This window comes from Gobio gobio (assembly GCF_949357685.1).
Source record: "Gobio gobio genome assembly, chromosome: 10".
Classification (NCBI taxonomy): Eukaryota; Metazoa; Chordata; class Actinopteri; order Cypriniformes; family Gobionidae; genus Gobio; species Gobio gobio.
The window spans coordinates 54,154,723-54,180,661 of record NC_137116.1 but is presented as its reverse complement, the minus strand read 5'-3'; the positions used below and the strand labels follow the sequence as shown (position 1 = coordinate 54,180,661).

At 45.9% G+C, this 25,939-nt stretch overlaps 1 protein-coding gene across 11 annotated transcripts in view; it reads left to right on the top strand.

Moving 5' to 3' along the window:
• LOC307133264 (uncharacterized protein) overlaps positions 1-25,939 on the top strand; it is a 45,303-nt gene that overhangs the window by 8,186 nt on the left and 11,178 nt on the right. For 2 of the 11 annotated variants that reach the window (XM_079828226.1, XM_079828225.1), the window contains exons 9-26: positions 988-1,029; positions 1,279-1,320; positions 3,940-3,981; positions 4,233-4,274; positions 4,524-4,565; positions 7,192-7,233; positions 14,174-14,215; positions 14,437-14,478; positions 16,253-16,294; positions 18,408-18,449; positions 18,692-18,733; positions 18,951-18,992; positions 23,608-23,649; positions 23,886-23,927; positions 24,711-24,752; positions 25,000-25,041; positions 25,288-25,329; positions 25,573-25,614. In XM_079828226.1, coding sequence (XP_079684352.1) covers positions 988-1,029; positions 1,279-1,320; positions 3,940-3,981; positions 4,233-4,274; positions 4,524-4,565; positions 7,192-7,233; positions 14,174-14,215; positions 14,437-14,478; positions 16,253-16,294; positions 18,408-18,449; positions 18,692-18,733; positions 18,951-18,992; positions 23,608-23,649; positions 23,886-23,927; positions 24,711-24,752; positions 25,000-25,041; positions 25,288-25,329; positions 25,573-25,614 — 756 coding nt within the window. Of the gene's footprint in view, positions 1-987; positions 1,030-1,275; positions 1,321-3,939; positions 3,982-4,232; positions 4,275-4,520; positions 4,566-7,191; positions 7,234-14,173; positions 14,216-14,436; positions 14,479-16,252; positions 16,295-18,407; positions 18,450-18,691; positions 18,734-18,950; positions 18,993-23,607; positions 23,650-23,885; positions 23,928-24,710; positions 24,753-24,999; positions 25,042-25,287; positions 25,330-25,572; positions 25,615-25,939 lie in introns of all 11 variants that reach the window. The other 9 variants (XM_079828229.1, XM_079828228.1, XM_079828222.1 and 6 more) reach the window with 8 other exon arrangements.

The following is a 25,939-nucleotide window of genomic DNA, read 5'->3' as shown; positions in this document are numbered from 1 at the left end:
TCCATCGCGATTCACTGTGGACATTGTCTGATGCCACTTTGGTAGACATCGCCCAACCCTAGTTGTATTGATGCATAATTTAGGTTATTAAAGTAAGATTACTTATTATTTATTCATTTATTTGAATGAATGAACATTCATAACACCATACTGGCACATCAAAGGCGTCTCATTTCCTTCTTATTGGTTATAATTTTTTTCCTAAATGTTCATTGTAATGGTTTAAAGCTACACTATGTAACTTTTCCGTCCGCTAGAGGTCGCCTGTTCAAAACAAAGGTGTAGTTTGATGACGCCACGTTTGAGCGCAGAATCTTGGGACATGTGGTCTTCAGCTCACAGCCGGTGGAAAAGAGTCAGGATAGGACTCGGGCAGAAATCATGTTGATGGATGTGATTATTAACGTTACTGTAGTGAAGCAGAGCAGGAGCGAGTGTTGTGGAGCTGAGCAAGGCTGCAGGAGCGATTGAAGAGCGGGACTGTTATTATGGCATATTCGCCGGCGGGACTTTTATTATGACACGGTTGCCGGCGCCACTTCCTCTTTTCCAGTCATGAGTATGAGGTAACGCAACTCTGTTTATCGTATTAGATATATCTGAGTGTGTTGAAAATTAAGTTATGACGTTCGCTCGGCGGCTGCTATGACACTTGTTCACACTGCAGTGAGAGTACAGCGTTTCTGCTAAATAAAACCGGAAACCGAGGGGAACGCAGATATGACACAATCGACAGGCGACTCCCTCACACGCATAGCTCACACGTCCCGGTTCCTCGGTTAAAATAGCAATTTCTCACGATTTACAAATAGTTGGAAACATTTGGGATATTCTAAGTACTCAACTGAACAAAATATATAACACTGGCCTAGTGGTTTCTGGATATTTTACTGCAAAAATCCTACATAGTTCACCTTTAATGGTCATAAATTCAGCTCTTCAAATTGTAAAAATAATAAAACTGTGTGTCTCTTTATCTTAATGAAGCTCAAGCCCCCTCCTGGAGGAGACCGTATTACCAGACACCAGGTAAACAGCAGCTTTATAGTGTTGTACTGATGCATCATTTTAATAAGATGACTTTTATTTATTTTATATATTATTTTGTAAATGAATGAACATTACTAGCACATACTGGTACTTCATGTCTCATTTCCTTTTTAATAGTCATTCTGTTTCTAAATGTTCATTGTAATGGTTTAATGGTCATAAATTCAGCTCTTCAAACTGTAAAAAGAAACTAAACAAATAAAACTGTCTCTCTTTATCCTAAAGAAGCTCAAGCCCTCTCCTGGAGGAGACGGTATTACTGGATGGCAAGTAAGCAGCAGATTTATAGTGTTGTATTTAGGGTTGGGCCGATCGTCCATCACCGATGGCTGACAGTTGTTGAGCCGGCATTGTGATTTCCCCGCCCACCCACAAATAATGAAGTTGTTCCCGATCACAATACAAATCAGGGCCGGAACCACCATAGACATTGAGAAGGACAAGTTCCCCCAATAATTAGAAATGGTCAAATTGGTCTATACTAGGGGTGCACCGATCCGATATTAGGATCGGATATCGGCCGCGATACTGACAAAATAGCTGGATCGGGGATCGGAAAAATTAACAGATCCACAAGCCGATCCAGGTGTTTTTTTCCGTCGCAGCAGAACCTACGTCATTCGTCAGCTTCACGTGTGTCGCATGCTAGAAGGGAGCGAGCCAGAGAGTCGGCTGTGTGGAGGAGATATTTCACGCTTGCCACGCCAACTAGTTCGTCGCTGTTTCGAGGGTATTACTGCAAAGTCAGGGTCTTTCCTGCATTGACATTTTTTTGACGGCCAAAGCCTAATTTGATGAGTTATTGTGATTTACGAGTGATGTAGAACAGATGCTGCGCTTGTGACTGAGTGACAGAGAGACCGATCTGAGAGCTCCTCCCCCGCGCGCGCTCTCTGGCTCTCTGTGTTCGCTCTCTTATTTCACATATTAATCCAAATCAAAAGCTCGGAAGACCGAAACCATGTTGCACGTGACACATTCGGACAATTTTGTCCTTGAATTATCACTGGGTGTGAATTGCGCTCAAAAAACATTGACTCTTCTCTGACCAGCTGACATAAAGCATACTTTCAATAAGCGGGAGACAAATTATATCCAGTTATGAAGTGTTTTCTGTGTCTTGACATCTTTCGCGATGTTCTAACAGACGGGATTCGCACACAACGCGTCTGCTAATGTCCGATTCGTGACCTAATGACTCCTTTGAACCGAATCATTTTAACGACTGGCCAGAACAACTGATCTGTCCAACACTGAACTCATGAACTCAGTTTATTAATTTACTCAGAACGCAACTGAAATGAGAACACAAGTGTGCTTACCCATTTTAGCAAGAGTGGGTAGTAAGAATTATTTTTAATTATCAACAGTATTTCATCTTATTTCTGTTGACAATGTGTAGTAAAATAAATAGGCCTAGCCTACAATCATTTAATCTGGAGTGAGGTGAAACCAGAACAAAGTTGTTATTAGCTAGCTGAAAATTTTTATTAAATTGCATATGGTAGAAAATTAGACTATTTGTTAATTTGTAATGCTACTTTTTAATATTGATATGATTATATACCAAAACAATTATCTGTAGTGTAAAAAATGTTTGGTAACTGTCAGATTACTATTGTATGTTTGTCCAATACACTGTTTTTTGTTTCCACTGCTACATTTTATTTATTTAAAGAAGTTAGATTACATTCTATTTTAGATTTGAATGCACAATTGTTTTTTAAATAAATAAGAATTCAACACCTTACATACATCTGTTATTTTGTCTTAGTTATGTTTAGTTAGTAAAGTCTGGTGCCTTTAGTCTCTTCAAGGAAGGTATAAGGTGGAAGATATACAGTTTATTATGAATTCAACAATATATCGGATCGGTATCGGGTATCGACAGATACACAAAGCCCAGGCATCGGTATCGGTATCGGGACTGAAAAAGTCGGATCGGTGCACCCCTAGTCTATACGGCTAATTTTACCCTTCATGACGACTGTGAGGGGGTGAATTTTTTATATAACTCATTCGTTTACATTATATAAAGCCTTAAAGTTCTGCATAATTAAGGGTGTGGCCATTTTGAGTGATAGATGGATTGCAGTTTGTCTGCTGTCTGTTAGTCACCTCAGCTCCGCCCACATCCCGCCTCTTTGCCCATTGTCTGTTTTCCGGGTGTGAAGCGCGATGACGCACTGCCAAGATGGCAAAGGCCACCTTTGAGGCTTCAAAAACGCTCTTCAGAATCCTATGGGTGACGTCACGGACACTACGTCCATATTTGTTTACAGTCCATGCTTCACACAGACTTTAATCTATTGCTTAATGCCGTTGCGAATAGAGAAACTCTATTCTTTCCGGTGAAATCACACACAAAAAATGCACACAAACGTGTCCCTGTTCTTAATATACAATCACTGATGACCATCTTTGATTTTAATGAAGAAGAAGAAACCTATATGAGGGCGGATTAGAACCTGCAACTTTTGACACAGTTGACAAATATTCTACCACCAGACCACTAGGGAGTCCAAATGTGAACAGCGGATCCATGTATTTACAATCTCAAATAAAAGAAACTCAAGATTATCAATATATTTAACGCAAATTGATGCAAATATTATTTGTAAATCCTCCCAAAATTATTATTTCCCAACTCGGATTAGACCTAGAATTTCATTCACTGTTCTCTTTCTTTATGCTTTATAAAAATAAAAAACATTCAGTGCTATATATAGTAGTTTTATCGAAAGCCAAACGCACTTCATTCAAGCCCTTTCAGCTCCGTATGCGTTCTCTCGTTCTCCAGACGTGCGCCACATTAACCACATTAACGCTCAAACAAACTGTAAAAATGTGTAATAAATAATAAAAATGTGTGCCTTTATCTTATTGAAGCTCAAGCCCCCTACTGGAGGAGATCGTATTACCAGATGACAAGTAAGCAGCAGATTTATAGTGTTGTATTGATGCATCATTATAATAAGATGACTTTTATTTATTTTTATTTTAATGAATGAACATTACTAACACCACATGGCGCATCAAAGGTGTCTCATTTCCTTCTTATTAGTTATCATTTAGGTTTCTAAATATTCCTTGTAATGGTTTAATGGTTATAAATTCAGCTCTTCAAACTGTGAAAAATAAATAATAAATAGTAATAAAACTGTCTCTTTATCTTAATGAAGCTCAAGCCCCCTCCAGGATGAGACCGTATTACCAGACACCAGGTAAACAGCAGCTTTATAGTGTTGTACTGATGCATCATTTTAATAAGATGACTTTTATTTATTTTATATATTATTTTGTAAATGAATGAACATTACTAGCACATACTGGTACATCATGTCTCATTTCCTTTTTAATAGTCATTCTGTTTCTAAATGTTCATTGTAATGGTTTAATGGTCATAAATTCAGCTCTTCAAACTGTAAAAAGAAACTAAACAAATAAAACTGTCTCTCTTTATCCTAAAGAAGCTCAAGCCCTCTCCTGGAGGAGACGGTATTACTGGATGGCAAGTAAGCAGCAGATTTATAGTGTTGTATTTAGGGTTGGGCCGATCGTCCATCACCGATGGCTGACAGTTGTTGAGCCGGCATTGTGATTTCCCCGCCCACCCCAAAATAATGAAGTTGTTCCCGATCACAATACAAATCAGGGCCGGAACCACCATAGACATTGAGAAGGACAAGTTCCCCCAATAATTAGAAATGGTCAAATTGGTCTATACTAGGGGTGCACCGATCCGATATTAGGATCGGATATCGGCCGCGATACTGACAAAATAGCTGGATCGGGGATCGGAAAAATTAACAGATCCACAAGCCGATCCAGGTGTTTTTTTCCGTCGCAGCAGAACCTACGTCATTCGTCAGCTTCACGTGTGTCGCATGCTAGAAGGGAGCGAGCCAGAGAGTCGGCTGTGTGGAGGAGATATTTCACGCTTGCCACGCCAACTAGTTCGTCGCTGTTTCGAGGGTATTACTGCAAAGTCAGGGTCTTTCCTGCATTGACATTTTTTTGACGGCCAAAGCCTAATTTGATGAGTTATTGTGATTTACGAGTGATGTAGAACAGATGCTGCGCTTGTGACTGAGTGACAGAGAGACCGATCTGAGAGCTCCTCCCCCGCGCGCGCTCTCTGGTCTTCAAAATAATCAGTGTTCGCTCTCATATTTCACATATTAATCCAAATCAAAAGCTCGGAAGACCGAAACCATGTTGCACGTGACACATTCGGACAATTTTGTCCTTGAATTATCACTGGGTGTGAATTGCGCTCAAAAAACATTGACTCTTCTCTGACCAGCTGACATAAAGCATACTTTCAATAAGCGGGAGACAAATTATATCCAGTTATGAAGTGTTTTCTGTGTCTTGACATCTTTCGCGATGTTCTAACAGACGGGATTCGCACACAACGCGTCTGCTAATGTCCGATTCGTGACCTAATGACTCCTTTGAACCGAATCATTTTATCGACTGGCCAGAACAACTGATCTGTCCAACACTGAACTCATGAACTCAGTTTATTAATTTACTCAGAACGCAACTGAAATGAGAACACAAGTGCTTACCCATTTTAGCAAGAGTGGGTAGTAAGAATTATTTTTAATTATCAACAGTATTTCATCTTATTTCTGTTGACAATGTGTAGTAAAATAAATAGGCCTAGCCTACAATCATTTAATCTGGAGTGAGGTGAAACCAGAACAAAGTTGTTATTAGCTAGCTGAAAATTTTTATTAAATTGCATATGGTAGAAAATTAGACTATTTGTTAATTTGTAATGCTACTTTTTAATATTGATATGATTATATACCAAAACAATTATCTGTAGTGTAAAAAATGTTTGGTAACTGTCAGATTACTATTGTATGTTTGACCAATACACTGTTTTTTGTTTCCACTGCTACATTTTATTTATTTAAAGAAGTTAGATTACATTCTATTTTAGATTTGAATGCACAATTGTTTTTTAAATAAATAAGAATTCAACACCTTACATACATCTGTTATTTTGTCTTAGTTATGTTTAGTTAGTAAAGACTGGTGCCATTAGTCTCTTCAAGGAAGGTATAAGGTGGAAGATATACAGTTTATTATTAATTCAACAATATATCGGATCGGTATCGGGTATCGACAGATACACAAAGCCCAGGCATCGGTATCGGTATCGGGACTGAAAAAGTCGGATCGGTGCACCCCTAGTCTATACGGCTAATTTTACCCTTCATGACGACTGTGAGGGGGTGAATTTTTTATATAACTCATTCGTTTACATTATATAAAGCCTTAAAGTTCTGCATAATTAAGGGTGTGGCCATTTTGAGTGATAGATGGATTGCAGTTTGTCTGCTGTCTGTTAGTCACCTCAGCTCCGCCCACATCCCGCCTCTTTGCCCATTGTCTGTTTTCCGGGTGTGAAGCGCGATGACGCACTGCCAAGATGGCAAAGGCCACCTTTGAGGCTTCAAAAACGCTCTTCAGAATCCTATGGGTGACGTCACGGACACTACGTCCATATTTGTTTACAGTCCATGCTTCACACAGACTTTAATCTATTGCTTAATGCCGTTGCGAATAGAGAAACTCTATTCTTTCCGGTGAAATCACACACAAAAAATGCACACAAACGTGTCCCTGTTCTTAATATACAATCACTGATGACCATCTTTGATTTTAATGAAGAAGAAGAAACCTATATGAGGGCGGATTAGAACCTGCAACTTTTGACACAGTTGACAAATATTCTACCACCAGACCACTAGGGAGTCCAAATGTGAACAGCGGATCCATGTATTTACAATCTCAAATAAAAGAAACTCAAGATTATCAATATATTTAACGCAAATTGATGCAAATATTATTTGTAAATCCTCCCAAAATTATTATTTCCCAACTCGGATTAGACCTAGAATTTCATTCACTGTTCTCTTTCTTTATGCTTTATAAAAATAAAAAACATTCAGTGCTATATATAGTAGTTTTATCGAAAGCCAAACGCACTTCATTCAAGCCCTTTCAGCTCCGTATGCGTTCTCTCGTTCTCCAGACGTGCGCCACATTAACCACATTAACGCTCAAACAAACTGTAAAAATGTGTAATAAATAATAAAACTGTGTGCCTTTATCTTACTGAAGCTCAAGCCCCCTACTGGAGGAGATCGTATTACCAGATGACAAGTAAGCAGCAGTTCCCATTCAGTCGGTCACGTTCGACGTACGTCGGACGTACCGACGAATTGGGATCACTTCTGGGAGCCCCTATCAGCTTCGAGCTATCTAGAACCGGCCAATGAACAATTGGCGTGCGAGATTTGCATCTCGCGCTCCGCCCCGCGCCGCGGGTATAAACAGGAAGCGAGAGCGAATGCACGCTGTCATTCACTTTGGAGCCACACGGCAGATGAAGACGACTCAAATTGAGTTCGCTGCTATCAGCAAGACATTAAAGAGTTTGAAAGAACCGGAGAAGAGGAGAAACACGTGTTGGAGAGACGGCACATTCCAGCGGGACCGCGGAAGACTCATCAGCTGCCTCTGCGCTACAGAGAAAACTGCTGTTTTCACAGCAACAAATTTCTGTTGGTCTGGTTTGGGCGTTTTCCTGTATTGAGTACAGGCACGGGCTGCACTACAATCCCGTGCGCTGTCGCGTTTCCCCCTGAGTGCTTCAGCACAGAGCGTTTCCTCACAAAAGAGTACACGGGTGTGACACTGCGTCTTTTTCAAGATGGCATTCCACCCGTGCGTTTCTGGATGCGGTTGTTTCCTGTCCTGACGGCCACGATCCCTCTCGCATAAACATGTTGAGACTGTGTCGTGGGTGATCCATGTTCTCCCAGGGGAACGGGATCACGTCGACGCGCTGGTCATCTCACCTTCCGCGTGAGGGTTTGAGTGTTCAGCGCGCCGTGTGCCGTCTGGCTGCCGGGTGACAGCGCGGGTTGCCACGGCAACTCTGCGCGCATCACTCGGCGCCTCCGATGCGCGGTCGAGACTATGATGCCTCAAACGGGGTTGAGTCCCTTCGCTTATAACCCGATCTAGTCTCTTTTCTGGTGCACCAGAGGGGGGACTATTTTGGCTGATAAGCCTGGGTGGCCTGAGGATTACAGTGAGGTTTCCCCGCCGCGTACATCTCTGTGGGCCCCTCACTCCTCTATCGCATCGCAAGCATGTTGAGACTGTGTTCGTGGGTGGTCTATGCTCTCTCACGAGAGCATGGCCACGTCGGCGCGCTGTTCGTCTTGCCTTTTTCATAAGGGCTTGAGTGATCAGCGCGCCGTGTGCCGTCTCACGGCCACGCCCACTGTCTCACGTGTCTGCTGGTAGCTTACAGATGGGATTGCTGGTCCTTGAAAGGGGACCTAGCATTTCATTTGGGGCTCTAGCAGAGGACAGATGTCAATCGCTGCATCGGAGAGAGGGCTGTTATGTGTTGAAAATGAAGATGATGCTGAGATTCCCACCGTAATAGTGGGCGCTCGTGCTGAATCAGATTCATACTTGACAGCCATGCTTTCCCGGATGGCTGAGGCATAGTGCAACGCGTAAATCGCCTTGCCTGCCCCTTGCCTTTTTTCGGATGTGCATTGGAAGGCTTTGGCATTGTGGAACTATTGGTGCCAAAATATGGAACACCAATAGGGCCATAATCTGTATAAAGTTTTCCTCTCTCTCACTACCCTCATCGGTGGGGTGGCAGTGCCACTGGCAGGCCACCTCCGCCCTGCTTAGTGCACGAGGGTAGTTCTGAGCTGAGGTTGAGCTGCGCACAGCGCTGGCCCTTGGCTAGACGATGTCCACCCTGGTCCAGAAACACAATTGACCCGGATTTGGTCTGGAACTGTTCTTCCCCGGAGGAGGGCCGGGTGGAAAACCATTAGTAATTCTGTTCCGCCACTGATGTTAAAAACAGCCAGTGGTACCAAAAAAAAAAAAAAAAAAAGAGCAGTTCCAATACCTTGGGGTCTCGGGAGTTCAGGAATGGCAGCGTGTGACGCTACAGAGCCTCGCCGCTTTCATTCCCCTCCCCACAAGAGGGCGAGAATGGCAGTGTGTGACGCTACAAAGCCTCGCCACTCTCATTCCCCTCTTCTCAGCGGTGCGTGGACAACAGTGCGCGACGCTATGCCTCGCCACTCTTGTTCCCCGCTGAGGAAGGAGGTGAGGCAGACCGTGCGCAACGCCACAAAGCCTTGCCACGCTCAGCCCCTCCTTCATTTGGGAGCGCGCTTGGCGGTGGTCGACGCTCCCATGCCTCGCCACCCTCAGACGCCTCTCCCTTCGCCAGCAGGGGGCGCCGGCTGTGGGAACGCACTCAAGCGGCCTCCCCACACTCGCACGCCCCCTCCGCGGACGCAGGTAAGTGTTGCACAGCACACTCAGATCCCACTTCGGGCCGCTCCATGCCGTCCGAGTCGGATCCCTGCATTCCGCGTCGCTGCCCCGCTGCGGGTACGTCTGTGGTTAATCCCCTTGCTTGGTGTCTGGAAGCCTGGCTAGAGCTTCCCAGCCCGTCTCGGGGCCGTACCATCAGACTCGGCTATGCGATTCAGTTCGCCAGGCGTCCCCCTAAGTTTGGGGGCGTTCACTTCCCAGTAGCGAAGGAGAGCGCCCCCGTGCTCCGGGCGGAGATCGCAATCCTACTGGCGAAGGACGCGATGGAGCCGGTCCCTCCAGCCGATATGAGGTCCGGGTTCTACAGCCCGTACTTCATTGTACCCAAGAAAGGCGGCGGGTTATGGCCGGTCTTGGACCTGCGATTCTTGAACCGGTCCCTTCACAGGCTGCCGTTCAGAATGCTAACGCAGTAGCACATCTTCAGGTGCGTCCGTCCCCAAGATTGGTTTGCAGCGATCGACCTGAAGGACGCGTACTTTCATTCTCGTTTCCCCTCGACCGGCCCTTTCTGCGCTTCGCGTTCGAGGGACGGGCATGTCAGTACCGCGTCTTACCCTTCGGCCTGTCCCTCTCGCCCCGCGTCTTTACGAAGGTTGCGGAGGCGGCCATTGCTCCCATGAGAGAGCATGGTGTTCGCATCCTCAACTACCTCGACGACTGGCTGATTCTTGCCCAGTCGTGAGGGCAGTTGTGCGAACACAGGGACAAGGTGCTCAGTCACCTCAGCCAGTTGGGACTTCGGGTCAACTGGGAGAAGAGCAAACTCTGCCCCACGCAGAGGATCTCTTTTCTCGGTATGGAGTTAGACTCGGTCGCCATGACTGCGCGCCTCACCGAGGAGCTGGTCCAGTCGGTGTTGAACTGCCTGAATTCGTTCAAAGGTAGGACAGCGGTTCCACTGAAACATTTTCAGAGGCTCCTGGGGCATATGGCATCCGCAGCTGCAGTAACGCCGCTCGGATTGCTTCATATGAGACCGCTTCAAAGCTGGCTACACGATCGAGTCCCGAGATGGGCGTGGCACAGCGGTTCCCTCCGCGTCCAAGTGACTCCGAGGTGCCGCCAAACCTTCGACCCGTGGTCGGACCCTTTGTTTCTACGGGCGGGAGTCCCCCTAGAACAAGTGTCCAGGCACTCCGTTGTCTCCACGGATGCCTCATCCACGGGTTGGGGTGCCACGTACAACGGGCTTGCAGCTTCGGGCCTGTGGACGGGGCCTCAGCTGCAATGGCATATCAATTGCCTCGAGTTGTTAGCAGTTCGTCTTGCGCTCAGCCGCTTCAAAGTGCCGCTCAGAGGCAAGCACGTTCTGGTCCGGACGGACAACACTGCGGCCATAGCGTACATCAAAAAACAGGGTGGTCTACGCTCCCGTCGCATGTCGCAACTCGCCCGCCATCTCCTCTTATGGAGTCAGAAGCATCTGAGGTCGCTTCGTGCTATTCACATTCCGGGCCTGCTCAATCGTGCGGCCGACGAGCTGTCACGTCAGCAGGTACTTCCGGGAGAATGGCGACTCCATCCCCAGGCGGTCCAGCTAATCTGGAGTCGTTTCGGGGCCGCACAGGTAGACCTGTTTGCCTCCCCAGAGACGACCCACTGTCAGTGGTTTTATTCCTTGACCGAGGGGATAGTGATGCGCGGGTCGTCTCATAACCCGCGGGCCCCGCGGGTAACCTGCGGGGCGGGTTGGGGCGGGTTAAGAAATCTTCACTTATTTGCGGGGCGGGTTGGGGCGGGTCATTAAAAACAAAATAAAAAAATCTATGTATGTTGCCTGCAATTCCCTATAGCCTATATAAAATATTTGGGAGTATCTATTTTCATATTTTATTAGGTTTTTTTGATAAGGTTACAATATGAAAGCCGTAGCAACGTAACTTGCATGATGTCCCCAAGCCTTTGGCATCACGCGGCACGTCATGACAGCTGGTGAAAATTAAAGGTTGAAAATCTTTATCATTATCTTGTTATTAATATGACCTGATTTAAGATTAATGGTCGCGGATGCGGGGCGGGGCGGGGCGGGTTTTAAAATTGATACACTGGTGCGGTGCGGGCTGGGGCGGGCCAAATAATTTCATAAAAGCAGGACCCGCGGGTTGGAAAAAAAGCCGAACCGCGCATCACTACGAGGGGACCCTCGGGTCGGATGCCCTGGCCCACAGCTGGCCCCGGGAAGAACGCAAGTATGCGTTTCCCCCAGTGAGCCTTCTTGCGCAGACACTGTGCAAAGTCAGGGAGGACGAGGAGCAGGTCCTGTTGGTCGCTCCGTATTGGCCCAACCGGACTTGGTTCCTGGAACTAGTGCTCCTTGCGACAGCACCTCCCTGGCCCATTCCTCTGAGGCAGGACCTCCTGACTCAGAGACGGGGCACCCTATGGCACCCGCGTCCAGACCTCTGGAAACTCCATGTCTGGTCCCTAGACGGGATGCGGAGGTTCTAGGTGACCTACCGCAAGCGGTAGTTGACACCATCACTTCCGCTAGAGCCCCCTCTATGCGCGCCCCCCCCTCTAGAGGCGCCTCTATGCGTTAAAGTGGAACCTGTTCGTCGATTGGTGCTCTTCTCGCCGAGAAGACCCCCGAAGATGTTCGATCGCATCTGTGCTTACCTTTCTACAGGATGGGTTGGAGCGAAGGCTGTCTCCCTCCACCCTCAAGGTCTATGTCGCCACTATCGCCGCTAATCATGAGCTCGTAGATGGGAAATCTCTAGGTAAGCACGATCTGATCGTCAGGTTCCTTAGGGGAGCGAGGAGATTAAATCCGCCTCGTCCTCCCTCTATACCCTCTTGGGACTTAGCTCTGGTGCTTACTGCACTACAGAGAGAACCCTTTGAGCCTCTGCAGTCAGCTGAGTTGAAAATCCTGTCGTTAAAGACTATACTCCTGACTGCGTTGGCCTCCATCAAGAGGGTAGGGGACCTGCAGGCATTTTCGGTCGACGAATCGTGCCTGGAATTCGGGCCCGGTAACTCTCATGTGATCATGAGACCCCGGCCTGGATACGTGCCCAAGGTTCCCGCTACTCCCTTCCGGGACCAAGTGGTGAGCCTGCAAGCGCTGCCTTCGGAGGAGGCAGACCCAGCCCTAGCTTTTCTCTGTCCCGTCCGTGCTCTCCGGACTTACGTGGACAGAACGCAAAGCTTCAGGACCTCAGAGCAGCTCTTCGTCTGTTACGGAGGACAGCAGAAGGGAAAGGCTGTCTCCAAGCAGAGGATGGCCCACTGGATAGTGGATGCCATCGTCTTGGCTTATCAGTCCCAAGACGTGCCCTGCCCGCTCGGGTTAAGAGCCCACTCCACTAGGGGTGTTGCCTCTTCCTGGGCGCTGGCTCGTGGCGCCTCGCTGACAGATATTTGTAGAGCTGCGGGCTGGGCGACACCTAACACGTTCGCTAGATTCTATAGCCTCCGTGTAGAGCCGGTATCTTCCTGTGTGCTCACTTCCCATAGTCAGTAACACCGAAATGCCTGTTCTAGTGTCGGCTTGCTGCGCCATTCCCTCCCCTATGGTAGACGGATGCGTGCGCTTATTCTGCTCCAGTCGAGTTCCCCGGAACGGCGAACCCTGTTGAGTCCTCCGCAACCCGCGGCAGTCGGACGTGGCGGAGCGTTCGACGCCAGGTCTAACACTCGTATGCATTGGTGGAACTTGTGTTAGGCTGGGTTCCGTATGTAGTGACCCCCACGGCGGTCCCATATGTGTATTCTTCCAAGGTACGGCTCCCTACGGCGAGCCCGTGTCTTTCCCTCGGCAGAGTTCCTCTACCGTTCCAGGTACGTGTTGTCTCCCTCCTAATTGGCCGGGGCCACCCCTGGGACTTCCGTATGTTGTGCTGCCCACGGCCAGCCCATACGTGTATTCTCCACGTTAACTCCCTCTGGGCATGATGTGGCTTCCGCAGCTGCCCTCACAGGCACGCTTTCCCAGCGTTATCCAATACAGTCAGCTGAATGGGTCTTGCGGAACAGCAGCTTGGACTCTCCCTGCGTGAACCTACCCGCCCGCATCAGATCGGGGTCCGTGGGGCTCATCGCTGGGCGCTGGAAGTGGTAGTAACTATGGCGTTTTCCATAGGGGATCCCAATTCGTCGGTACGTCCGACATACGTCGAACGTGACCGACTGAATGGGAACGTCTCGGTTACGTATGGTAACCCTCGTTCGCTGAAGGAGGGAACGGAGACGTACGTCCCGTCGCCACAGTTGCTGTACCATCACTGCAGGTCGAGCCACTACGTGTGGCTCCTCAGTGAAAAACAGCGTGCATTCGCTCTCGCTTCCTGTTTATACCCGCGGTGCGGGGCGGAGCGCGAGATGCAAATCTCGCACGCCAATTGTTCATTGGCCGGTTCTAGATAGCTCGAAGCTGATAGGGGCTCCCAGAAGTGATCCCAATTCGTCGGTACGTCCGACGTACGTCTCCGTTCCCTCCTTCAGGGAACGAGGGTTACAATACGTAACCGAGACGATTTATAGTGTTGTCCTGATGCATCATTATAATAAGATGACTTTTATTTATTTTTATTTTAATGAATGAACATTACTAACACCACATGGCGCATCAAAGGTGTCTCATTTCCTTCTTATTAGTTATCATTTAGGTTTCTAAATATTCCTTGTAATGGTTTAATGGTAATAAATTCAGCTCTTCAAACTGTGAAAAATAAATAATAAATAGTAATAAAACTGTCTCTTTATCTTAATGAAGCTCAAGCCCCCTCCAGGAGGAGACAGTATTACTGGATGCCAAGTAAGCAGCAGATTTATAGTGTATTGATGCATAATTTTGGGTATTATTTTTTAATTTTGTAAATGAATGAACATTACTAGCACATACTGGTACATCATGTCTCATTTCCTTTTTAACAGTCATTTTGTTTCTAAATTTTCATTGTAATGGTTTAATGGTCATAAATTCAGCTCTTCAAACTGTAATAAATAATAAAACTGTGTCTCTTTATCTTAATGAAGCTCAAGCCCCTTCCAGGAGGAGATCATATTACTGGATGACAAGTAAGCAGCAGATTTATTATGTTGTACTGATGCATAATTTTGGATATTAAAGTATGACTTATTAGTAGAGGTCGACCGATTCATGGTGGAACAATCGGTTATCGGCAAAAATCCACACCGATAGTTTTTCCAGGTTGTGTCCGTTGCTGGAGCGGCTGAGACGGATGCGCTGTCAATACACAGTACAAGAGCTCTGAGAAGGGTCTGTTGGCATGATATAGCACTAGAGCGGCCTCTAGAGGCCAAATAAAAACTCACTGACGCCTTGTGTTTACATTCACACGTGAGTCTGCTCGCTGCACAGAGAGCGCTGACACATCAGATGCGCGTTTAAAACAGGACAGCAAAACGGTATGAATACAGAGCACTACAGTACTTGTTTCCAAATCATTATAAAGTAATTAGTTTCTTGACTAGATGCTGCATTAACAGGTAAATAACAGCAGTGTGTATGTTTGACAACGAGGCTGAGAGGACGCTAACATTAGCAGTACCTCAAGCAGTTAAAACAATGTGATAAAAACACACGCAAGTCTGACCTAAATGTTGCATATGTAAAATTAGTGATGTGAGAAAGCAAACTATATCATCATGCTGCCGATAGAAACATAAACAAAGCATTTGTTTTTTTTATTAGATAATCTCTTTCTAAAAAAGCAGACTGTTTGGATGTGTATGAAATGGTAACACTAAGTATTGCTCATTGTTAGTATGTTAATTTCAACATTAAATTGAGTTAGAATTTTTATTTTTATCTGTTAACCTTCGTTAATGCACTATGAACTAACATGAATGATCAAGGTACAATTGTATTGCTCATATATGAATACATGCTGTAAAAATGTATGCATAATGCATATAGTTCATGTAAGCATGTTAGCACATTTTCATGGATCAGTTTTTGTTTTTATTTCTTGTTATAAAGTTCAACACTGTTTTACTTGTGTATTTTTTTATCCAGTATCCATTTTAAAAACTATCGGTCGATTAATCGGTTATCGGCAAGTGCGGTCCAACCTAGTTATCGTATCGGTAAAATCCACTATCGGTCGACCTCTAGTTATTAGCCTAGAGATCTAGACACACCCTAGCGGCAGCAAATCTAATTTGGGGTCGTCTAGCAACTCTCTGTTGGCTTGCGAGCTGGAAAAACCAAACTCTGGTCAGGCCAATCACATCGTGTATAGAGTCGTGAGCGGGCTTAACATAATGACGCCAGAGTTGTGGCGGTTCCGCGGTGCTACTCGTAATCAAAATAGCTGGCAAACAGCGGTCTTTCGAATCAGCTTTGGCCGCGACTCTGAAAGACGAAACTTTTCTTTGAAAAAAGAACAAAGAACGGCACTGAAGTCATTCTTAAGAAAGGAAGATGTGTTCTGAGTTTTGCCGACCGGATACGGCGAAAGTTTAATCTACCAACTAGCTCCGCTTCACCTTCTCCATTGCTCTGGTTGGTTGTAGCGCTATCCTATTGCGTGCAGAGGGAATCTGAAAGACAACCAATTGTCCCGCCCCTCGGATTGAGGCCTGCCAATGGTGTGTTACCCAACATATTGATGTGGGTCTGGCTTGTCAGGCTAATGACTTATTATTTATTCATTTATTTTAATGAATGAACATTACTAACACCATATTGGCACATCAAAGGTGTCTGATTTCCTTCTTTTTAGTTATAATTTGTTTTCTAAATGTTCCTTGTAATGGTTTAATGGTCATAACTTCAGCTCTTCAAACTGTAAAAATAATAAAACTGTGTGCCTTTATCTTACTGAAGCTCAAGCCCCCTCCAGGAGGAGATCGTATTACCAGATGCCAAGTAAGCAGCAGATTTATAGTGTTGTATTGATGCATCATTTTGATTAACTGATGAATAAATTTGGATGCATAATTTTAGTAAGATTACTTTTTATGAATGAACATTAATTAGCACCATACTGGCACATTAAAGGTATGTCTAATTTCTTTTTTATTAGGGATGCACCGAATGTTCAGCAACCAAAATTATTCGGCCGAAAATAGCAAAAACTGCACTTTCGGTGTTCGGCCGAATAAGTGAAAAGACTGAATAAATTTTACCGAACAATGAGGTTTTTGATGACGCGATCAAATATAGCAACTAACGCGTGTGAGAGAGGTGCGCACGCTCCTAAATGCAGCTCATGTCGAAAGTGTGGAAGCATAAGCCTTGTTTATACTTTCATCTGGCTCCGCAGGGCGAGCCTCCGCTGACTGCGCGCACGCCTCGCGCTCGTGCGGATGCGTCGAGTATAAACAAGGCTTAAAGTCGGCATGAAACGGAAATTGAGATCGTCTTTTTCTTCTTATTGTGACGTATATCCGAGTGAAACAGCTTCTGAAATTAGAAAAAATTTAGGGCGAGGCTTGATTTCGTCCTTCGGGAATTGATTAGATCTTTGGAAGTTGGGCGTTGCTAACAAAATGGAGGCAGATTTGAAGTTTGCACTCAGTTGTGGAGAAAAACTCGATCTATCTCTTAAATAAATGTATTTTCTCTCTAAATCTTTTCTACATATGTTACTGAGCATATTTCCTTACTTTTCGCTGGTTTATGCTACAGATTTCACTTATTTTAAGCCTTTAATGGCTTTATTTCTTTAAAACTTTTTTCTCAGCTCCCCCTTCAAGGGGGGCGCGCCGTAAGCGCGTTCACACACGCTGCATTCCTAAGTGCGAGCCGTCACGACAAGCTGTTTGTCCGACTATATTGAGTAATTTTTACATAAAAAAGCTTTTCTTTTTTCTCTCTTTTTGCCTCAAGTCCTTCTTGAAGAAGGTATTGTGTACACCGAGAAAAATGCACCTAACCACCATGCTACGATCAGTGACAGGTTTCTGAGAGGCGGTGCAGAAACTAGACAGGGGGCGATAACCCCGCCCTCGCGCCATAGCACATGACTGGGAGAGAAGAGAGGTTGTTTCGATGGGGGAGGGAAAGTTAACATGTTTGATTAAAGATTATAAGGGTAAATTAATTTAAAAAAAAATTTGAAGTGCACATATAAATCAGTTATAGTAAACACTACAATATTAAATATAAAAATACGAATTGTAAAATTTGATTTCATGCTGCCTTTAAAGAAGGCTTTAAAGTGTCGGAGAAAGACACAGAAATGGCCGTTTGCAGACACTGTTCTGCTGAATTGTCTAAGCACCCTCAAATGCAAGCAAGAGCACCCTTAGTTGATACTGTAATAATATATGGGCAAATGCTCCAGTGCATATTTGTGTCTGTAGAACCTCAAATGTATAATTTACAACGCGTTTCTGCAGCGGTGACAGAGTTGTTGATCTCCTGTACGCAATGGCCAATATGTTTTAAGTTAGTCAGACTCCACTCACTGCTCAAACCGCCAGAGTTTTTATTCAGTGTTGAGTTATACAGGCTTGCAAAACCTCTAATGAACAAAAAATTTGATTATGATTTGATTATGATACCTGTAGGCATAATAGGACAAAGATAAAATAAGATGGCATAATACAAATATTTTTATTTTATTGTTATATTGTGCTTTGTTTGTATAATGTCTGCTGGAATGCTAAAAATGTTCAGGGTTAAATAAATATTTTTAAATTGTAGTTTTGTAATTTGTTTTATTTGTTTTATTTTATTTATTATTATGAATTTGTTTTAAAAGCAAGACAAAATAGTAAAAAAGCTAATTTATGCAATGCTGAAAAAAATTGGCAAAATAAATGGAAAAAAATAGAAAAACCGCGTTCGGCTTCGGCCAAGTGTCTTACAATTATTTGGCTTCGGCCAAGAATTTTCATTTCGGTGCATCCCTATTTTTTTATTAATTATTTTGTTTATACATTTTCCTTGTAATGGTTTAATGGTCATAAATTCAGCTCTTCAAACTGTAACATTTTTTAATAAATAATAAAACTGTCTCTTTATCTTAATGAAGCTCAAGCCCCCTCCTGGAGGAGACCGTATTACCAGATGACAAGTAAGCAGCAGATTTATAGTGTTGTACTGATGCATCATTATAATAAGATGACTTTTATTTTTTTATTTTAATGAATGAACATTACTAACACCACCTGGCGCATCAAATGCGTCTCCTTTCCTTCTTATTAGTTATCATTTAGTTTCTAAATTTTCCTTGTAATGTTTAATGGTCATAAATTCAGCTCTTCAAACTGTAAAAAATAAATAATAAATAATAAAACTGTCTCTATCTTAATGAAGCTCAAGCCCCCTCCAGGAGGAGACAGTATTACTGGATGCCAAGTAAGCAACAGATTTATAGTGTATTGATGCATAATTTTGGGTATTATTTTTTTATTTTGTAAATGAATGAACATTACTAGCACATACTGGCACATCATGTCTCATTTCCTTTTTAACAGTAATTTTGTTTCTAAATTTTCATTGTAATTGTTTAATGGTCATAAATTTAGCTCTTCAAACTGTAAAAAAAAAAAACTGTGTCTTTATCTTAATGAAGCTCAAGCCCCTTCCAGGAGGAGATCATATTACTGGATGGCAAGTAAGCAGCAGATTTATAGTGTTGTACTGATGCATAATTTTGGGTATTAAAGTACGACTTATTAGCCTAGAAAACTAGACGCACCCTAGCGGCAGCAAATGTAATTTGCAGTCAGGGTCTAGCAACTCTCCATTGGCTTGCGAGCTGGAAAAACCAAACTCTGGTCAGGCCAATCACATCGTGTATGGAGTCGGTGGGCGGGCTTAACATAATGACAGCCTCGTTGCGGCGGTTCCGCGGTGCTACTTGTAAACAAAGAAGCTGGCAAACAGCGGTCTTTTGAATCGGCTTTGGCCGCGACTCTGGAAGACAAAGCTTTTCTTTGAGACTTTTGGGGCTCCAGCAGATGAGCAGAAGACGATCGGAGGGGGAGTTTCAGTCCTCGGAGGATGAAGGTTCGGATGTACTGCCTCCCTCTGGGAGAGAGTGGCAATGGCCGCACCGGACCCCGAGATGGCTGCTATGCTTTCCCGGGCCGCCGAAAGGGTCGGGCTTGTGTGGAACCCTCCACCATGTCCCGAACCCTCTAGGTTGGACGATTGGTTTCTCGGGGTGGGTCGCGCTGGTTCTCAGCGTCCCGCCCCGGTGCCTTTCTTCCCGGAGGTGCCTGAGAAACTCACAAGGTCGTGGACGGCACCTTTTTCTGCCAGAAACCGGCCGAGTGACTCCTCCCCCCTCACTACCCTTGACGGCGGGCCAGCCAAGGGGTACGTGGGAATCCCGCCAGTGGAGCGGGCCGTCGCGATGCAACTGTGTCCGGCGACCGCCTCTAACTGGCGCGGTGACCCGCGTCTCCCGTCCCGGGCCTGTAAGTTCTCCTCCAGTCTAACTGGGAAGGCTTACAAGGCATGTGGACAGGTTGCGTCTGCTTTGCATGCAATGGCATTGCTTCAGGTCCACCAGGCCCAAGCACTCATGGATATGCACGAGGGTAGGCCTGACCCAGAGCCCCCTCCGGGCGACGAAAGTCACCGCCCGTTCCATCGGTCAGGCGATGTCCACCTTAGTGGTCCAGGAGCGTCATCTCTGGCTCAACCTGGCCGATATGAGGGAGACAAGTATCGGTTCCTGGACTCCCCCATTACGTCGGCCGGGTTGTTCGGCGACGCGGTTGAGAGCTTTGCCCAGCAGTTCTTGGTCGCCCAGAAGCAGATGGTGGCCATTAAGCACATCCTGCCCCGGCGGCCCGCTGCTGCCTCCACCCCGCCGCCCGGCGGCGCAGCCTCCGCCTGCTCGTCGCCGAGGACGTCCGCCAAGGCACCGCAGCAGCCTAACAACAGCCGACGGTGTGGGGCCGGCCGTGGGAAGGACGTCCAGCCCGCTCAGGCCGCTGCCAAGCTAGGTGGCAAGCGCCGTCGGAAGAAACCCTGAGACGGGCCGCCCAGAGATGGAGGAAACTGCTCTCCAGGAGTTGGCTGCAGCACCACTCCTTCCCCCGGAGGAGGGCCGGGGGAGAATCTTTTGTTTGTTGATTTCTGTTCCGCTCAAAACTTATATAAAAAGAGCAGTTTCCGAAATCTCTGGGTGCCAAGAGAGCGCGCTTGGCGGTGGTCGACACTCCCATGTTTCGCCACCCTCAGGCGCCTCTCCCTTCGCCAGCAGGGGGCGCCGGCTGTGCGGATGCACTCAAGCGGCCTCCCCACACTCGCACGCCCCCTCAGCGGACGCAGGTAAGTGTTGCACAGCACACTCAGATCCCACTCCGGGCCGCTCCCATGCCGTCTGGGTTGGATCCCTGCATTCCGCCTTGCTGCCCCGCTGCGGGTACATCTGTGGTGCCGATGATCCCCCTTGCTCGGGGTCTGGGAGCCTGGCTAGCGCTTCCCAGCCCGTCTCGGTGGCTCCTCCGTACCATCAGACTCGGCTATGCGATTCAGTTCGCCCGGCGTCCCCCCAAGTTCAGGGGCGTTCACTTCACGCGAAGGAGAACGCCCCCATGCTCCGGGCGAAGATCGCAGTCCTACTGCCGAAGGACACGATAGAGCCGGTCCCTCCAGCCGATATGAGGTCCGGGTTCTAAAGCCCGTACTTCATTGTACCCAAGAAAGGCGGCGGGTTACGGCCGATCTTAGACCTGCGATTCCTGAACCGGTCCCTTCACAGGCTGCCGTTCAGATTGCTAACGCAGAAGCGCATCTTCAGGTGCGTCCGTCCCCAAGATTGGTTTGCAGCGATCGACCTGAAGGACGCGTACTTTCATGTCTCGATTCTCCCTCGACACAGGCCCTTTCTGCGCTTTGCGTTCGAGGGACGGGCATATCAGTACCTTGTCTTATCCTTTGGCCTGTCCCTGTCGTCCCGCATCTTTACGAAGGTTGCGGAGGCGGCCATTGCTCCCATGAGAGCGTGGTGTTCGCATTCTCAACAATCTCGACGACTGGCTGAGCCCAGTCGTGGGAGCAGTTGTGCGAACACAGGGACATGGTGCTCAGTCACCTCAGCCAGTTGGGACTTCGGGTCAACTGGGAGAAGAGCAAACTCTGTCCTACACAGAGGATCTCTTTTCTCGGTATGGAGATAGACTCGGTCGCCATGACAGCGCGCCTCACCGAGGAGCGCGTCCAGTCAGTGTTGAACTGCTTGAATTCGTTCAGAGGCAGGACAGCGGCACCACTGAAACACTTTCAGAGGCTCCTGGGGCATATGGCATCCGCAGTAACACCGTTGGGATTGCTTCAAATGAGACCGCTTCAACGCTGGCTATACGACCGAGTCCCGAGATGGGCATGGCACAGCGGTTCTCTCCGCGTCCAAGTGACTCCGAGGTGCCGCCAAACCTTCAGCCCGTGGTCGGACCCTTCGTTTCTACGGGCAGGAATTCCCCTAGAACAAGTGTCCAGGCATTCTGTTGTCTCCACGGATGCCTCATCCACCGGCTGGGGTGCCACGTACAACGGGCTTGCAGTTTCGGGTCTGTGGACGGGGCCTCAACTGCAATGACATATCAATTGCCTCGAGTTGTTAGCAGTTCGTCTTGCACTCAGCCGCTTCAAAGTTCCGCTCAGAGGAAAGCACGTTCTGGTCCGTACGGACAACACTGCGGCCGTTGCGTACATCAACAAACAGGGTGGTCTACGCTCCCGTCGCATGTCACAACTCGCCCGCCATCTCCTCTTATGGAGTCAGAAGCATCTGAGGTCATTTGTGCCACTCACATTCCGGGCCTGCTCAATCGTGCAGCCGACGAGCTCTCACGACAGCCGGTGCTTCCGGGAGAGTGGCGACTCCATCCCCAGGTGGTCCAGCTGATTTGGAGTCACTTCGGGTCCACACAGGTAGACCTGTTTGCCGCCCCGGACACGACACATTGCCAGTTGTTTTATTCCCTGACCGAGGGGACCCTCGGCTCGGATGCCCTGGCACACAGCTGGCCCCGGGGCCTACACAAATATGCGTTTCCCCCAGTGAGCCTTCTCGCACAGACACTGTGCAAAGTCAGGGAGGACGAGGAGCAAGTCCTGTTGGTCTCTCCGTATTGGCCCAACCGGACTTGGTTCCCGGAACTAGTGCTCCTCGCGACAGCACCTCCTTGGCCCATTCCTCTGAGGAAGGACCTCCTGACTCAGAGACGGGGCACCCTATGGCACCCGTGTCCGGACCTCTGAAAACTCCATGTCTGGTCCCTGGACGGGACGCGGAGGTTCTAGGTGACCTACCGCAAGCGGTAGTCGACACCATCGCTTCCGCTAGAGCCCCCTCTACGAGGCGCCTCTATGCGTTGAAGTGGAACCTGTTCGTCGATTGGTGCTCTTCTCGCCGAGAAGACCCCAGAAGATGTTCGATCAGGTCCTTGCTTTCCTTTCTACAAGAAGGGTTGGAGCGAAGGCTGTCTCCCTCCACCCTCAAAGTCTATGCTGCCGCTATTGCCGCTAATCATGATCTAGTAGATGGAAAATCTTTAGGGAAGCACGATCTGATTGTCAGGTTCCTGAGGGGGGCCAGGAGACTAAATCTGCCTCGCCCTCCCTCTATTCCTTCTTGGGACTTGTCTCTGGTGCTAACCGCATTGCAGAGAGCGCCCTTTGAGCCTTTGCAGTCAGCAGAGTTAAAGATTTTGTCGTTAAAGACAATACTCCTGACTGCGTTGGCCTCCATCAAGAGGGTAGGGGACCTGCAGGCATTTTCGGTCGACGAACCGTGCCTGGAATTCGGGCCTGGTAACTCTCATGTGATCATGAGACCCCGGCCTGGATATGTGCCCAAGGTTCCCACTACTCCCTTCCGGGACCAAGTGGTGAGCCTGCAAGCGCTGCCTTCGGAGGAGGCAGACCCAGCCCTAGCTTTTCTCTGTCCCGTCCGTGCTCTCCGGACGTTATCCAATAAAGTCAGCTGAATGGGTCTTGCGGAACAGCAGCTTTTTGACTCTCCCTGCGTGAATTTCCCACCCCGCTAACAGACGGGGTCTGAGGGGCTCATCGTTGGGCGCTGGATTTATTCATTTATTTTAATGAATGAACATTACTAACACCATACTGGCACATCAAAGGTGCCTGATTTCCTTCTTATTAGTTATCATTTCTTTTCTAAATGTTCCTTGTAATGGTTTAATGGTCATAAATTCAGCTCTTCAAACTGTAAAAATAATAAAACTGTGTGTCTCTTTATCTTATTGAAGCTCAAGCCCCCTCCTGGAGGAGATCATATTACCAGATGACAAGTAAGCAGCAGATTTATAGTGTTGTATTCATGCATCATTATAATAAGATTACTTTTTTAATTTTTTATTTTAATGAATGAACATTACTAACACCACCTGGCGCATCAAAGAGGTCTCATTTCCTTCTTAGTTATCATTTAGTGTCTACATTTTAATTGTAATGGTTTAATGGTCATAAATTAAGCTCTTCAAACTGTAAAAATAATAAAACTGTGTGTCTCTTTATCTTAATGAAGCTCAAGCCCCCTCCTGGAGGAGACCGTATTACCAGATGACAAGTAAGCAGCAGATTTATAGTGTTGTATTGATGCATCATTTTGATTAACGGATGAATAAATTTGGATGCATAATTTTAGTAATATTACTTATTTATTTTGGCACATTAAAGGTATGTCTAATTTCTTTTTTAGTAGGGATGCACCGAATATTCGGCAACCGAAATTATTTATAATAAGTGAAAAGGCCGAATAAATTTTACAGAACAATTAGGTTTTTGATGGCGCGATCAAATATGCAACCAGCGCATGTGAGAGAGGCGCGCACGCTTCTAAATTCCACTCTTATTAAATGTACTATTGTTCTTCTATACTATAGTATCATACTGAACTAAAAGGAACACTCTTTACTTGCTTTCTGTGTAATCCAGTCACAATTTGAAGAAAAGTTTTAGTTTTTCATGAGACTTTGTGACTTCCTACTTTTGGAAGTGGAAATGTCTAATAAGTCAAATAAGTGCTCCTATGCCACCACCTACTGGTTATAGTGGGGGGTTTTGTTTTTTTGTCATAAAGTGGCCAGCACCTTTAAACTTTAAAACTAAACACAAAAAATAATATTAGAATTGGATAATATTTAGAGCTTTGAAGTGCTGGAAAAAGTGTGAAACACTTGAAAAGTGCCTGAATTTCACTCTCAAAAGGTTGTACGAACCCTGAGATGAATAATGTAAAAATATAAAATAAAAAAAAACATTTGACAATTTCTGCCACAATACCATGGGGTGTTACTACATTAAATCCATGGTGAATATTTATGATTTGTGTGTCTCTATCTTATTGAAGCTCAAGCCCCCTCCTGGAGGAGACCGTATTACCAGATGACAAGTAAGCAGCAGATTTTTAGTGTTGTATTCATGCATAATTATAATAAGATTACTTTTATTTTTTTTATTTTAATGAATGAACATTACTAACACCACCTGGTGCATCAAAGGCGTCTCATTTCCTTCTTATTAGTTATCATTTCTTTTCTAAATGTTCCTTGTAATGGTTTAATGGTCACAAATTCAGCTCTTCAAACTGTAAAAAATGTAAATAAATAATAAAACTGTGTCTCTTTATCTTAATGAAGCTCAAGCCCCCTCCTGGAGAAGACCGTATTACCAGATGACAAGTAAGCAGTAGATTTATAGTGTTGCACTGATGCATCATTATAATAAGATGACTTTTATTTATTTTTATTTTAATGAATGAACATTACTAACACCACCTGGCACATCAAAGGTGTCTCAATTCCTTCTTATTAGTTATAATTTAGTTTCTAAATGTTCCTTGTAATGGTTTAATGGTCACAAATTCAGCTCTTCAAACTGTAAAAAATGTAAATAAATAATAAAACTGTCTCTTTATCTTAATGAAGCTCAAGCCCCCTCCTGGAGGAGATCGTATTACCAGATGACAAGTAAGCAGCAGATTTATAGTGTTGTATTCATGCATCATTATAATAAGATGACTTTTATTTATTTTTATTTTAATGAATGAACATTACTAACACCACCTGGCACATCAAAGGTGTCTCATTTCCTTCTTATTAGTTATCATTTCTTTTCTAAATGTTCCTTGTAATGGTTTAAATGGTCACAAATTCAGCTCTTCAAACTGTAAAAATAAAATAATGAAACTGTGTCTCTTTATCTTAATGAAGCTCAAGCCCCCTCCTGGAGAGGACCGTATTACCAGGCGCCAAGTAAGCAGCAGATTTATAGTGTTGTATTGATGCATCATTTTGGGTATTAAAGAAAGAGCGTCTCAGTTGCAAATGTAACTCTGGTTTCCTGAGGGGAACAAGACACTGCGTCTGACAAGACCCTATGGGGAACGTCATCAGCGACCGTGAGAATAAGAGAGTGCCTGTAGTACATGTCATCAACTTCTTTGATTGAAGGAGACGCAAGCAGGCAAGCCAGAGGCATGGCAAGGATACGCAGTGTCTCGTTCCGCATCTCAGGGAACCAGGGATACATTGGTAACCAAGACATTCTCTTTCGAATGGGAATTCGCACTGTGTCTGA